The sequence below is a fragment of the Pelodiscus sinensis genome, chromosome 4, assembly GCF_052426305.1.
Source record: "Pelodiscus sinensis isolate ZL-2025 chromosome 4, ASM5242630v1, whole genome shotgun sequence".
Taxonomy (NCBI): Eukaryota; Metazoa; Chordata; order Testudines; family Trionychidae; genus Pelodiscus; species Pelodiscus sinensis.
In genome coordinates this window covers 22,369,924-22,386,070 of record NC_143055.1, presented here as the reverse complement: position 1 = coordinate 22,386,070, position 16,147 = coordinate 22,369,924, and the positions used below count along the sequence as shown (strand labels likewise).

The 16,147-nt window shown below is 39.3% G+C and overlaps 1 protein-coding gene across 10 annotated transcripts in view; it reads right to left on the bottom strand.

Moving 5' to 3' along the window:
* ABLIM2 (actin binding LIM protein family member 2) overlaps positions 1-16,147 on the bottom strand; it is a 222,069-nt gene that overhangs the window by 58,823 nt on the left and 147,099 nt on the right. For 7 of the 10 annotated variants that reach the window (XR_012904395.2, XM_075930800.2, XM_075930799.2 and 4 more), the window contains exons 7-10: positions 15,720-15,807; positions 12,193-12,251; positions 7,579-7,656; positions 3,289-3,435 (exon numbers count right to left, since the gene is read on the bottom strand). Coding sequence is in view for 9 of the 10 variants with exons in the window: in XM_075930800.2 (XP_075786915.2) it covers positions 3,289-3,435; positions 7,579-7,656; positions 12,193-12,251; positions 15,720-15,807 (372 nt within the window). In the remaining variant the exon portion in view is untranslated. The remainder of the gene's footprint in view (positions 1-3,288; positions 3,436-7,578; positions 7,657-12,192; positions 12,252-15,719; positions 15,808-16,147) is intronic. The other 3 variants (XM_075930803.2, XM_075930805.2, XM_075930806.2) reach the window with 1 other exon arrangement.

The window sequence follows — 16,147 nt, the reverse complement described above, 5'->3', positions numbered from 1 at the left end:
ATCATGGCTCTGCAGACTCAGGAGGCAAACCATCCATATTTCAGGCTCTGATGATTATCTTTATAAACAAGTCTAGTGAATCATGAAATAGATCAGAACAGAACAAAGGCACTAGGGATTACCTCAGTAAGTGTTGGAGAGAGCAACTGAGGTGACTGCAAACGGCAACACACAAAGTGACAAATTAGTCATACAAAATTCATGCATGGTGCTATTTGTGAGAAATGCTATTTTAACGATATCAACATCCAGGTGCAACACATATGACACAAACAGTTTAAACAGGACATCTACCAATTAGATAAAAAAATTCCAAATTAGATTTTTTAAATAAAAACAAGAAAGAGTAAAAATGAAAATCTCTTCCTTACACAGCTATATAATTATTTCATTTCAAAAGAGAATTCCATGGCTAGGTTGTACTCTATTGAATCCTACAATAAGGACTGCACCTTTAATAGAACCCTCCCCCCCCCCCACTTGTTTAAAGCAACTACTTTAAAATAGAGAAAAGCCTGTGCCAAACCTCTGTCTAAATACAGCTGAGGTTTGGGTTGGAACTTGGAAGCTCAGCCCATCTCTGCTTTAAAATATTCCGAGATATCAGTACATGACCCCCATCATTAATTAGAGAGCAGCTTTATTTGACAGCTAATTTTTGCTGTTACCTTATTTTTCTCTGACAATTGGTAGAGAAATTCTGCTCTCTGCTACACCACTATAAATCCAGAGTAATTTTATTGAAACCAATACTGAAATTCATATAACAGAGCACAATTAGATCCTGTTTTTTAAAACAGTGTAGTGAAGTCACAGGCATTAAGCATACATTACATTTATGCCTAGCATTCAACTATGCTGATTTTGCCATAGCTAGTTAGTTTAAAGTAACCTAATATGACCTAAATGTAACTGAGTAACACACCGCAAGGAAATTTTAGCATTAGGATTTTTAGAAACATTTTATATTCTTTTTAGTCTTCTCAACCTATCATCTCTGAAACAGAAGGCTCTGACAGACAGCTCAGTTTATGAGGCATTTATGACTAAACTGTTTGGCTCCACCAGTCTAAAAATAAGTGCTGCACTCACAGAAATGTTTCTATCTATTTAAAAATATTTCATTTGGTCTTGAAAGTAAAAGGAATTTAACAACCTTTTTCAATAGCTAAAGATGCATAATGTCCATCAGGTAAAGGGGGATACATGGATGTCTGCGTGGACAAGAATATACAACTCACAACCTAACCTTGGAAAGAACAAGCAGAATCATACCTGTTTTATAAGGTAATGCAAAACTATGGAATGGCACTGTTGAATTGGCAAAAAGCAGGGCTACTGTTAGGTGTCAAATGATTAATGGTGAATGAGGGTCTGATTGAACCAATTACGGGCTCCACAAAGTAGCTTCCCAATTCACATATAAGGAACTGCTCCTTACAGGGAGAAATTTAAGGTGCCCTGAGGTTTTTTCATTAACCCAGGCCACACTGAAAGTGAAAGTTTCACCTCAATGCAGACAATCTGGTTTTTACCACAGGCTTTGATGGAGTCAGGATATCATTCCTAAACATATTCAGTCCCTACTAGGGATTTACAGGTTTTATGAATATAATTGTGCTTATTATTAATATCTCACTATTCGCCTATTGCTTTATTGGGCTTTCTGCTCTAACACTCTATTCTCAAATTCCTATATCACACCTCCCAACTACATCTTCCAGTGCCCTCTGTAATGGAGAGGGTCTGATACCCTTGATACCATAGAACAACACCTTACTCCACAGTCTAGTTGATTTCAGGTGGTCAATTCAAAGAATAAGGCACACTCCATTGTGAGCAGGGATGGCAGAGTCTGGACATATGATACAGGAAATACTTGGGTCCTAAGGAGACCACTGGGTTAAGATGCTGTATGTCCTATACATACAAAAACAGTCACAAGATTCCCTTGAGAGCAAATCCTTTCATTTTGAATGTGTTGTGTTTCAACTTCTGAACCACACAAGTAAGACTACTCAGGGTTATATCTTAGTTTATGGATTGGCAAAAAAACCCAACCCCCCCCCCCCACACACAAAAACCCATTCATCACTAATATGCATAGGCACCAATAAAAAACCTAGGCAGGTACTAGAAAGTCAAACTGCCAATGTAGCAGCATCATTCCCACTAGCAAGATTTCCAACAGGTGGGAAGAACTGCAATTAAGCAATGTTTCCAGTGTTTTAGATTATTTCCCAGGTGGATCATTAATACAGGCATAGAAATAATCTTTCAAATAATATTTTTGTTTGGAATTAATGTGAAATTGAAAAGGGGTAACTCAGCTTGTCTAAAATTCAGGGAGAGGTCAACATTTTTTAAATCCCGAAGAAATCTTATGAAGAAAGAAAGTGGAAAAGGCCAATTAAGGTCTTTACAGCCCCATGAAAAAAGCAGGATTGTTCCCTGCAGTACATTTACTTGTGCCTTTTTGAACAGTTATCTGTATAAAGTACATATGTAAGTTTTTGCAGGATTTGTGCCTTTATTATTCTATCACTATTATTTCAAGCATTTATTTAGACCCATCTATTTACATCAAAGTTAAGCTAATGTTCACAGCAATTAATTTTTCACAGAAATTTTAATTTAAAAAATCTAAAACTAGAAAAGAAATTAGAAAATGAAATGAAGGGCAAACATGAGAGAAAAAGAAAAACTACCTTGTATGACAGGAGTTATGTAAAAATACGTTTCACATAAAACATCATTAGAATTAAATTACTTTAGCAAAAATGTTATAACATTAGCTCTGCACTTGAAAAAGGCAATATGTATGCATGACATGAAGATTAACTTTATTATGGGGTGGTTGAAAGGAATTTGTACACAGAAAAATGATACCTTTGTTGTGGTACAGTACCAAAATAACATGCTACATTTAACAAAAGCATGAAGAGTATTTGGTTTGCCTTCTGATCTTTGTGTTATAATTAGCAATGGTTCCTATTTTCTACCACATGCAAGTATAATTTCTTTGGCAGAAAAATGTACTTTTATTAAATCTCATTTGTTTATTTTTTAAATCAATCACAAAAAGTTATATTTTAATTCCCATGAACTAACGAGTGAAATGTGAAACCCCACTTGTTCTACTATTCAAGTGATTATGAATGCATAAAATAACTCCCACGAATACAAGTTTACAAAAATTGCAAATGTGTCTAATAGTGTAGACACAGTGATGTGTTTAATGACTTATATTAATTTTTAGATTAACAAAAAAAACACAGGTTTCAGTACCTCCCCATAACTATGCCTGTCATCTGAAGAGTAACTGATATATGGAGAATAGGAGATCATATCTGGGCGGTCAATGTTATAGATGGCTTTATTTTTAGGAAGAGCAGCCAAATCCCTGTAGTCAAGAATTTCATCTCCAAGCTTTGCCTAAGAAAAGGAGGAAAGAAAGCAGTAAAGACAAGAAGGAATATGAGCAATACACAGTCAGAAAAGGATGGACCCATATAGGTAGAACCACCATAAACATTAACAGTAGCATTAATTAATATTAACATTTGTATGTCTGAGAATTTAAAAACTTTTCACTGCTTATCACAAGATCCTAAATGCATATAATTAATTTCTTTATAAATGTTCATGACTGTCAGCCATTCAAGTTTAGAGTATAGTGGTAATGTTGGTAATTGTAGTTTTCTTCCATTTCTATCCTGCTGACTATTAGCTATGCAAAGAGACAGCAGGGCTAACCTTGTAATCATGGGCTGGTCAAAAGAACCATTTCCTCTAAGGAGATTTTGGATTGCAGTGTTTATTTTCTTTTCCCATTATGGATGATAAAGAATAATCAAATTCTTCTTTCCAGCACTAACTATCCCCTATCCAGATGCTGAAATGCTGCTGGTCAGTAATTTCTCCCATGCAAAAGAGCTGCTTATTCTGTCCTACAGTTCCTGCATAACTAATCTCCAGTAAAATTGCATTACTGTGTGTGATCCGTACCCTGCAACTGAAGTTAGGATCTGTCTCCATGGAGCTCATTGCAAGATCAAGGTTTATGTTTGTAAGGCACCAAACTAAGGTCCTAAGCCTGTAAATACGTGTGTAGCTCCCTGGAATTCAATGAAGCCAAGCCAGTTTACATGAGGTTTGGATGATCTGGCTCTGAGACTATTAAAAAGCCTGTAAGTTTCACAGCACTCATTAGCTGTATCTATATACCTCAGAGTAGCTTGCCCTGACCCCTCTTATGCCTCAGTTTGGATGGAACATGATTTTGAGATGGATCAATGTACGCAATTTCTCTCTCTTTTTTGGGGTACATTTTATCTGCATGCAATACTACCTTCAGGAATATAGAACAAAATATGAATTTATTTATGTGCTGTAAGTAAACATATAAAACACCTTATAAAATTGCAGGAACACCGTATAAAACAAAATCCCAGGAACAAAATAAAATGGAAAACAAACATCCTCTTAGAATCACTTAAAGCAATTGCAAAAGTAAATACATTTCACCCCACTGCTTCCACTTATACAGAATAGATTTGTCTCAGGTAATCCAACTGTTATATGCATTGGGGTAAACAAATACCCATTCTTCCTTCCATAAAGCTATCTCAGAGAGTAACTGATCCTAAACACACTACTCCAGCTGTTGCCTACCACCATCTCCTTCATTATCTATTTCATTCAGCCCCCATTCTTCATTATGAACCTAAAGATACCAAGCCTTTCTAGAAAAAATACATTGTAGTATAATTCCTTCCACATGGCCCACCCAAATACAGGACATTTGAATGAAAACACATTTTGTTACAGACAACATGGCCCAGATCCGCTCTTACTACCCCACATCTGAATAGGTAAATTGTATGGTGGGTCATGTATGTAGGGCTGGGACAGAGGACTGATTGTGGGGTTTAGGAGGGGGTTCAGGGTAGGAGATTAAGACGGAGGGTTAGGGCTGTGAGCTCTGACTGGGCGCCACTTACCTTGGGCAGCACTGCAGTGGGGCTAAGGCAGGCTCCCCATGTGCCCGGCTCCACATTACTCCAAGAAGCAGGCAGCAGCTCCTGGGAAGGGGGCAGGTGGTTCTGCATGTTGCCCTCATCTGCAGGCACCATCCCCACAGCTTTCATTGACTTCAGTTCCCCATTCCTGGCCAATGGGAGCAGCAGAGATGGCACCTGCTGGTGAGGACAGCATATGGAGACCTCTGCCCCCATCTCAGGGGCTGCAGGGGCATGCCAACCACTTCCAAGAGCGGCACAGGGCCAAAGCAGGCAGGGAGCTGCCACTGGACTAGTAATCCTAAGGACCATGTTAAAAGCTCCGATGGGCCAGATGCAGCCCCGGGGCTATAGTTTGCCTACTCCTGTTAAGGGACCAAGTGCATCTTTACACCACTTGCATAATCAGTGTCTCACCATCTACTCTTCTATTATACCTGTGCTGGGGAGAAATGAAGTGTGTATTCTCTACATGCCACTGTAACAGGAGTGCAAAGAAGACATGCTCTGAAATAACATACGAATTCAATAACAACTGATTTGACTTCTCCTCCCTTTCTCTTCCCAGACATATAAATGGGAGTTAAACAATCTCAGAACTTTCTGACAATTAATACACATGAGAATGAGAGATACAGCAAAAACTGACATGCCCATGGGAATATTTTTCTCTGACTGACACAGCAAACTTGCTTCTTTTGAAGTACCAGCTGCCTCTAAATAAGTATGTCACACTTACTGACTTAAGACACTTTGAAAAACACAGTTTAGACAGAGAATGAGAATGGAGGTTTGTCCTTGACTATTAGCCACCCACGAAGCATACTTAATCACTGTCTTCAAGAAAAATGCTTGCAAGTACAACACCACAGCTACATATTTGCCACTACATGTATAAATCAAATAGAAAAATGTGAAAAAGTAATAGAAAGGCATAAGGGTAGAAATACCTCACACAGGTGACCATCTGGGCAAGGAAAATATGGTTAGGTGAGAAAAATCCCAGTTCACAATGAATATGTCTGTGCTGATGATGGCCATGTCATTGTTAGAGGAAGCATTTTAAAAACATGTCAGGTTAGAGCAATATGGAGTTCCTGCCAGAAAGGCAAGACCAAGCCCTACTGTCCTCCCTCAGGCTGCATCTAGACTGGCATGATTTTGCGCAAAGTTTTTCCGTTAAAAGTATTTGTGCAAGAGAGTGTCTATACTGGCATGTGCCTTTGCGCAAAAGATTTGCTTTTGCGCAAAAGCATCCATGCAAGTGTAGACGCTCTCTTGCGCAAGAAAGCTCCGATGGCCATTTTAGCCATCGGGCTTTCTTGCGCAAGAAATTAATGTTGCTGTCTACACTGGCCCTCTTGCTCAAGAATACTTGTACATTACAAAGTCAGTGTTTTTTTGTACATTACAAAGTCAGTGTTCTTGCGCAAATACTTGCAGCCAGTGTAGACAGGCAAAATCATGCCAGTCTAGACACAGCCTCAGAATTTAGTCAAGCAAAATTCCCATTCATAGTAATTTTACCTAAAGAAAGACTGCAGCCTTTGGCTCCAAGGCATCTCTCTGGTAGTAAGTACAGACACCTACACTTCATAAAATATACATCACGTTATAAACTGGTAAACTGTGGTCTATAGCTATTCTTTCTAGCTTTCATGCTGTGCCTCAGTGTCACTGCATGGGCCAGACAGGATCGGAAGTGGAATCTTGAAGGGTTCCCAGAAGTGAGTGCCAGTTGCGCTGATATTTGCTGCTTTGACCGTTTTGTGACCTTAAGAACATGCTTATGAACATCATCTCCAGATGGCTGTCATAGCAGGTACTAAAAGTAACACCCAACAGGTGCTGGAAAAATTAACAAATATAAGCTTTTTTTTTCAATGGTATTTAATTATTTTAAATGCTCATTTTGGCTGCTCTCTCAATTGGAACCTCTTGGTTCTTTATATGGTTAGGACCCTTCCAATTGTTTTATTAGTATAAGGTCCAAAATCTGTTCCCAATGAACATGGAGGTAAATCTCCCACTAACTTCAGTGAAAGCAGAAGTAGGTCCTAATTTCTTTCAGGTTAGAAAGAGTGTGATCCGCAAATGCAACATGTGCAGGCAGAAGCATGTTTGAATGCCATGAATTGAGGAATCAGGACTTAAGCTTGTAAAATATGACCATGTGAAAATTAGATCTTCTAAATCAGTGATGTTCAGCTTGAAACTTGCAATCTTCTTTCAGACTACTGTTTACTTAGAAATTTATTTCTTTTTTAGATACTTGGCATGTTTCGTAAAATTTAAGTGGTAATCTAAGACATAATAATATACAAGCAAAGGAAAAGAATAAACTACCAATATCCTGTTATTTGTAACTATGATATTAAAACAATTTAATGGAAGACTATTAGTTTTGATTTGTAAGAATAAACAAATAAAGAAGTCTTGAAAATTATCAGCTTTCTGTTCAGTAATGGAATATGATCAACAAGAGTTAACAGTAAAAAGTTCAACACTTTTCTTTCTATCTCCTAGCATGGACTGTAGAAGGGAATAACACACTTACATAGATCACACGGCTTGGGGAACCTGATGTACTTGACGCAGGAATGGAAATAACACTCTCAGAGGAGGTTCTAGTTTCCTACAATAGAAAACAAAAAGCAAAGGGAAATTTATATGTACCTTTCCAATAAAGAAAAAAGGTAAAAAGTCTTCCATTTAAGCTCAGAGTTGCCATTCACAAATAGAATGCTTCAGTAAACATATGCATCAAAGAGCACTAATCAGTTGTCCAAATAATTATTTTTTGCCATAGTCCGTAAGTTATCTCATGTATCATTTACCTTCCGCCTAACAGAATGAATTCCAGTGGTGTGGTCCTGGGCTACCAGAATGGTACCAGAAGGCTGTTAATGCTGGTGCAGTTATAGACGCTCTGAAGCAGGGGTCATTTAGGTGCCTAGGAGCAGAATTTGAGTCCCTATGTTTATGTCAAATTTTCACATTTGGTTTCTAAAATGTCTCATGGTTCTATGCAATTAATCAGCACCAGTAAACAGCACCTAGAACATTGCAAATAAAGCAAAATGCAAAAAAGACTCAGGACCAGACCATCAAAGATATTTATATGCCTAACTTCTACTGAAATGAAAAGAGGCTGGATGTGTAACTGCGTTGTAGGATCTTGCCTTCAGTCTCTTATTGCTATCTTACTATTGAGTCCATCAGATTAACATTCGTTACAATCTTAGCAGGCTTGTATTCCCTGTTGTTGTTTTTTAACTAGTTAGTGCATTTAAAATGTCATCTCTAAGTCATGACATAACTTCACTGTAATGTTTTTGGTAATTTCCTTTATTGCGAGAAGCAGCATTAATTATAAAGAAAAAAGAAGGGCTGTAAGATGCAAGAACAACAACAGCAAATGAATGTTCTTGACGGTTATTATTCAAATTGAAACCAACTTGTGACAGCCAGACGTTTAAATTATAAAATAATGAAATAACATTTATTCCTTACACTATCCTTCAATCGTGTACTTTAGCTCTTCATAAAATATTTTATGCTTGTACCGAGAAAGCTGTGCTTGATTGCAAATGGATGTGAATTTAGCCAGGAGCACAGTAATGGTCATGCACAGTATTGCTAAATCTAGCAATTTCTTGTCTGTTAGTGGTATTAAGCTGTAAGATAAGGGGTTGTCCTATCTATTCTGTTAACTAATGGTGGTAGCTGCTACCTACTAGGCATAGCCACAAAATGGCTCTAATTTCATAGTTGTCTGCAGGAGACATTCAACATAATTATCTTCAAAAAGCCCCTGACTAAATAATTTATAAAATGTGATTAAGGATTTTACAGTAAATCTTTGATCTCTAACATGACACTACCTTACCAACAGAAAAAAAACCCTATGATGGCTCTATATCATGTTCCTCTAGAAAAATAATGGTACAGTTTGAATCTCTCTCATCTGGCACTCTCTGATCAAGCAACATCCATGGTCTGTCATGATTTTAGTTAGCCCAATGTCCTCTTATCATGTGTGTGGCCAAGTTTCCCATGGTCGCATAAAGCTAAGTTTGTTTACAGCTACCAGTCTTGGCTCTCAGTATTCTGTGCTGTTATTTAGCTCTAATTTCCCCTACATGTCTTTTAAGGTAGTAGAAGTGTTGGTAACGCTGCTGGACAATATTTATCTCCTATGCTCTGGCAAATTCTCTGATTTGGCACAAGTCAGGTCCAAAGGGTGCCAGATTAGAGAGGTTCATCCTGTACATTTCTATTTATCATTGTTAATATTGCATTTTTGCTGCTTGTCTAGTTTGTTTATATGTCTTAAAAGTTAGATTGTGAAATCCTTCCTCATATATAATGCCTCACTGCACAAGTAGACCTACTACTTCTGGAACACTTAAGAAGAGAGGCAGTATTCAGTATGAGTAATGGGTCACTAAACAAATGGTTATATAAAACCCCCACTATTTTGGAATGTCTGGCTGATCTAGGAGGTGCTCTGCATTGTCCATTACTTCTCTTACAAACTCTTCACTAACAAGTTCTGATCCTGTCTCCCCCCCAAACTCACTCCTCAGTCTCTCTATTCTTTTACTTTCTGCTACTCTCTACACTTTCCTTTTGCTCCCTTCTCCCAGCATTCTGCCTTTGCACCTATCCACCAGTTTTTAGCCTCACCGTCCTGTGATGACTCTTGTCCTTCCTCTCCTTTACTTTCATATTTTCTTTCTCTTCTGGCTCCTTCCCATCTGTTTGCAAGCTTGTTCTTATATCGCTTAGATAAAAACAATATCCCTCAGCTCTACCAGTTCCTCCCCAACCTTTCCCCCTCCACGTCATCTTTAAAGCCCAGAGCATGCATCCGCCTACTCTTTCTGCCCTGTTCACATACATTATGGTGTTCAGTACATAGATAATAAACATTATTTTAAAATGATCACCCTGAGGATGCTCTCCGTCATTTATTAAAATGTCAGTCAATTGCCCCATCCTACACAGTCACCTCTTCAAGCTGTGCTAACAATCCTCTACTGCAACTCTTTATAAAATTCCATCCTTCACTTTTCTTTCTGTTACGTAAAAATGCACTGGTAAATAAAAAAAAATCAAAGTAAATGAGAGATAATTAGTGCTGAACAGCTTTTTGCTCCAATTGTGTATTTCTACTCCAACAAAACGCCCACAGACTTTTATAGGATTTACACACAGAGAGCCTCTTTCACTCTACTCAAGATTAGGGGCATTATGCATAGCACTTGAGAGATGTGTGACTAATGTGTCAGTCTTTAAACAATGTCTCATGAGGGTATTTTCTTTGCCATGGAGAGAAATCCAGCTAGCACATGGCCAGCAAAACAGTATCCACTGTCCTTCGTTTAAAGACAAAAAAGTAGTTAACTACATAGGAACATATGACTGGAAGGACATGGTGGGTAAACTAATCCAGTTCCTGCTATCACTCACAGGCACCCCCATCATATCATTCCATTCCTAAATTTATTAATCCCTATAATTTCAAAAGGCTGCATGAAGTTTTAGCCCCACAATTTCTACTAATCAATTGGAAAAAGAGGCTGTGTAAGTCTGATAATGTAAGATATATTGTTATGCTGAATCAATAGCACTTGTTTAAACCAAAATACACAACTGTCAAAAAGGACAACATGGGAATATTTTTTCTTTTGATTTCTATCCTGAAATACCACTGGCTATTGGCTCAAATTTATGAGGCAAAAGGTTAATTGCTTACTTCACATTTTAAATGCTCACTTGAGTTCAGAGCTCTCCAAAAAATGATGGACCAGATCAATCATTTATCTCTCTTAAACACATAGGTACAATACATGTGACCTTCACCTTCTAGGATGAAGCCAAAAATAATATCTATCAAAGCTGTACTTCAATCAGAGATGTAATTGCTAACACAGCAGATATTTAAGTCTTTCATAGTTGCTGGTCGGAATTCTATCCTGCTCTGCCCCATGCATTTGCAGTATAACTTTTCTCGAGCCTAATCAAAGCTCTTTCAAATACTTGACTCACCTAAAGAAAATCATCCAAAAGACCCCACATTTGGCCTCCCTACATTAAGCAAGTCTATGCTATCTCAATCCAACATCTTGAGACAAACTGTGTCTCTAATTATTGATTAATCTCCTTTCCACTACACACAGACAGATCATCCCCTTTTCACTACACAAATATTCTTATTGAGTATTTATTTAATATCAGAGATTAAATTAGGGCGAGATGGTGTAGTGGTGTGGCAGCTCAAAAAAAAAAAAAGGTGCTAGAAAGAGATTTTTATGTAAGGAAAATATACCTGGATTCCAATTATTCTTTATTTATATACATCTAAATAGAGAGGCTGCCAGTGCATTAATGTTTTCTTACATCCTAATCAAAAGACAAGAAGTTATATGCATAATCTCAGGCCAAGAATTTCCTCGGAGAATAGGTTTAATCAATACCTAGCAAAAATACAGACTATAAATTATTAGAGGTTGGATCTCTCTGGTCCGAATCACTATGACCTGAGTGGTTCTGAAAAAGAGAATTTGCTGGGACAGGGAAGGTGTCCTGCTACCATCCCCCAAACCTGTCACCCGCAGCTGGCAGACTGCCCCAGCAGATAATCCTGCCTCGCCCTCCCCCCGAAGCTGGTTGGGCTGCTTGCCCAGCTATTGCTGGCTCTATGGGCAGCATAGACTCTGGCTTCTGCCATGGGGCTCCATTCCTGTTAAGCTGGGAGCAGCAGTGGGGCTGGGGCTCCAACCCTGGCCCTGTGACATTGGGAAAGCTTTGGGGCTCTGGCCCCATCCCCGCACAGCCAGGGGAAGTCACAGAGCTCCAGCCCCAGCCCGGCTTTGCCCTGCCAGGGGAAGGCGTGGGGCTCCGGCCCCAGTCCCACGATGATCCCAGCCAGGCTACCAACTTTGATGTCCCACCCAGCTGGCCCTCTTGTCCTTAGGCTCCTGGGCTCTCTGCTCCAGGAGCATCCATGGTCCGGCAGCCAGACCCAAGAGTCCCATATTTTGGAGGTACAACCTGTACTGCGCCATCTGTACTGTCACTTAAAGTCACTATGCTTAATAATCTCAGTGGCCAACAGACCAGTAAGACAATGTAATCAAACTGGATTAAAAGATGCTTCATTTACCTTGCCTTTTTCTTCAGTCTTGGCTGCCTGTCTACAGGCTGGATGCCAAATGGAAGTTCCTGGAAATAAAAGCCAACACTCAGATAAATTCTGACCTATAAAATGCAGCTTTTAGTATGAAGGGCAGAACACTAATCTACAAAAATCATAGAAACTGGGGTGAAATCTTGGCCTCACTGAAGTCAGTGCGAGTTTTGCTGTTAACTTCAGCTGAGTGAGGCTTTCACCCATGGTTTCTAAGTCAAAATATGACAACACTGTGATATTCAGAAATCATTAAACAAGCTTTGCTGGGGGGTTTTTAACTCTGAAAATTCTTCAAACCACAACAACCTCTTACCCACCAAAACAAACAAAATGTCTTTATTTCCCTTTTTATCCTTGGAATAAAGTACATACTTTGGTTCAGATTCTCAGCTGGTATAAAATGCCATAGTTCTATTGACTTATGCTGATTTACATCAGCTGTTATTCTGGCCTCCTATCTGAATTGCTCATGAAATTAATATTTATCTTGTGGTCCCAACTTATAAGTGGGACTTAAGATAAATGCTGTCACATTAACTTATTTCAGGAAGATTGAATTAGGCCGTGATACTCAGACCTCAGTTGTTCAGGAGCCAAATTATCAATAAACATTACCCCAAAGACCCACATTAATGTAAATTAATTGTTTCATTTACTATAGAACTATTCATATTTAAATAGTATGGCATGGGAAATATTTAGCTTACATATATACATATACATTTCACAGCAAATAAGTTAATAATTTAGTAAAGTAAATAACTTGGAATGTTTAATAAAATAATAAAACATCCTGATTGGTTAATAACTAAATCACACAGTGTTTTAATATTACATGCTGTAAATTGCTGCTGGGGACACATTAAACAACTACTTGTGGCTCTTAAGATGCAGTATATCACTGGAATAAAGGAAAGAGAACAGGAAACAAATATGAAGCAAGCCTTAAAATACAATACATTAAAACCAGAAGATTATGGTACAATGGACATTAGAAAAAAACCCACAACAGAGTAGTCTTATTTTAGAACATATTAGCAAGCAAGCTTCAAAGAAGAGAGTTATATCATGAGAATTTAACTTTAAAAATAATGTCCACCATTGTTAATTCAAGATGCTAAGGAGCCATGGTCTTTTTGTTTTAGCTAAAGAAGTGTGTCTGCTTTTCTTTGAGATAAACTAGCAGTTTAACTACAATTGCAAGCACATTACCAAATAGAAATGGAAAAGCTTGGTCTGCAGGGAACAGGAGAATGGATTATCTGAACAACAGAAATTCACTTGATATATAAAACAACAACAAAAATGTACCTATATATAATCAAAAGTGTGCAAGTGTCTCAATTAAATGTCAGTGTCCTTAAGAAAACAGACTATGGGCAGAATTCAAGTAACATAAATAATAATTAAATAATAATTTAATAACCAGTAGCACAGTAATAGTTAAAAAAAAAGGGCATCGTCCAAGACAATGAGATTTCCACAACAGGACAATCTTGTGCCTCTATGCCCCACATTTGGTTTGGAATATTTTACCCAAATTTGGCTACATTAAATTAATAATTTGGGATAAGGGTATCATGGTTGATTTATATTTATGTTCCAAATATGAGTAGGCAGCAAATGATTTCACCATAATGTGACTTTTACAATTTCTGGGCAAATACTGTTGAGAACGTATTTTTGTGGTATTACAGGTTTATGAAATGGGCCTGGTAAAACTGTTCAGTGCTATTTCATGAAGGATGTTTTCAAGAGGGAGGGTTGTATCTGCGGGGGGATGAAAATAAAATTTAAATACGATAAAAATGATACATGCAACAAACAGAAAGGGAGAAAGAGAAAAATAGCACAGAAACTTGAGTAGAAAACAAAATAAAATGTGAAAAGTCAAACATAACATCAGTACAGTCAGAATATAGAGGTAATCTGTACGCAAATTTAACTGCAGAAAACAAAAAAAGAAAGACTCTGGAGAATACCCCTGAACTTTGGGAGTATTTCAATCTGATCTCAGAGCAAAAATTAGAAAATGCTGAGCTTGCAATTAACCAAGAAACCACAACATTCCCTGGCTCCTGTAGTGAGTGAAGTCACCGATCACACTGGCCCTTATTGAACTAATTTCCCATAAATCAACGTGACAAGAGAATAATTGTGATTTTAAATAATGTCAAGGCAAATCTTATGAAGGTAGAGTCTAATTTTCTCTGTTTAAAGAATGAACACAAAAGTTGATTCAAGTGTAGTACAGTACTGATACTTGCAGGTAACCAGAGCTGGAGAAAAACATTCCTCTTTGGTTAGTACAGGCAGTCCCCGGGTTACGTACAAGATAGGGACTATAGGTTTGTTCTTAAGTTGAATCTGTATGTAAGTCGGAACTGGCGTCCAGATTCAGCCGCTGCTGAAACTGATCAGTTTCAACAGCGGCTGAATCTGGACGCCAGTTCTGACTTACATACAGATTCAACTTAAGAACCCCAGGCATCCCCAAGTCAGCTACTGCTGAAACTGATCAGCGGCTGATTCCAGGAAGCCCGGGGCAGGGGCTTCCTGTAGTCAGCCACTGGTCAGTTTCAGCAGCGGCTGACTTGGGGATGCCTGGGGCAGAGCAGCTGAGGTGCTGCTGGGTTGGTCCAGTAGCGCCGCCGCTCCTCGGCGCTACTGGACCAACCCAGCAGCACCCAAGCTGCTCTGCCCCAGGCGTCCTGATTCAGCCGCTGCTGAATCTGACCAGCAGTGGCTGAATCAGGACGCCTGGGGCAGAACAGCTGGAGTGCTGCCCGGTTGGTCCAGTAGCGCCCAGAGCGGCACTATGGGACCAACTGGCAGCGCCCCAGCTGCTGTACCACAGGTGTCCGGAGCAAAGCCACGGAGCACGGGGGCAGCGGGACAGCCCAGTCGCGCCGTGGCTGTCCTGCTGCCCTCGGGCTCTGCGGCTTTGCTCTGCTTTGCCCCCCGTCCCCCTGGTCTGCAGACCAGGGGGACGGGGGGGGGAGGGGGAGCAAAGCAGAGCTAAGCCGCGGAGGACGCAGCCAGCTGACAGCTGTCAGCTGACCGCGCGCTCCGCGGCTTGGCTCTGCTTTGCTCTGCTTTGCCCCCCCCGTCCCCCTGGTCTGCAGACCGGGGGACGGGGGACGGGGCAAAGCAGAGCCAAGCCGCGGAGCGCGTGGGCAGCGGACAGCCCTGTCCGCTGCCCACGTGTTCCGCCGCTTTGCTTCCTCTCCCTGGTCTGCTGAAGACCAGGGAGAGGAACGGCCCCGTTCGTAACTGCGGATCCGACATAAGTCGGATCCGCGTAACTCGGGGACTGCCTGTACATCAAATTGGTAGTTACCTCTGCTCATTTAATTTCTTTTTCTGTTTTGCCAAGAAAGTACACCACCAGAGAGGCTGTGCCTAGATGCTTATGCTAGAGATGTTTGTCTTATAAATGCAGATATTGTTTTAATAAATATACTAAGAATCAACACTAATAATATATTTTATTTGTTTACCTTGCAGATACATTTCTTCTCCTTCTGCAAACATCTGACTGCATCTGACACATCGTGCACAAACTGGGTGATAATGTTTTTCTCCGGCCTGTTGGGGGAAAAAAAGTAATTATGGACAATGCTAATTCTAGATAGCCCAGCAGTTTATTCACTGGTTACACCTTCATATGTTGTACTAAGGTTTGGAAGAAAATATTTCATTACAGGTTATTTTACATGTTATTTTCTTTCAAACTGCGGAGTGCATTTTTAATTAAGTAAATTGAGTAATACTAATCAGTTAAATCAAGTTTTCAAAATCGCAGTGCTGATTTCAGTTACAAACAATGCTTCTTTTAAAAATAAATATGCTTTTGATAGTAGATCTGATCTGATTCAATTTAAGTGAATGAAAGTATTCCTATTGACTTGAATGAGAGTAGGATTGA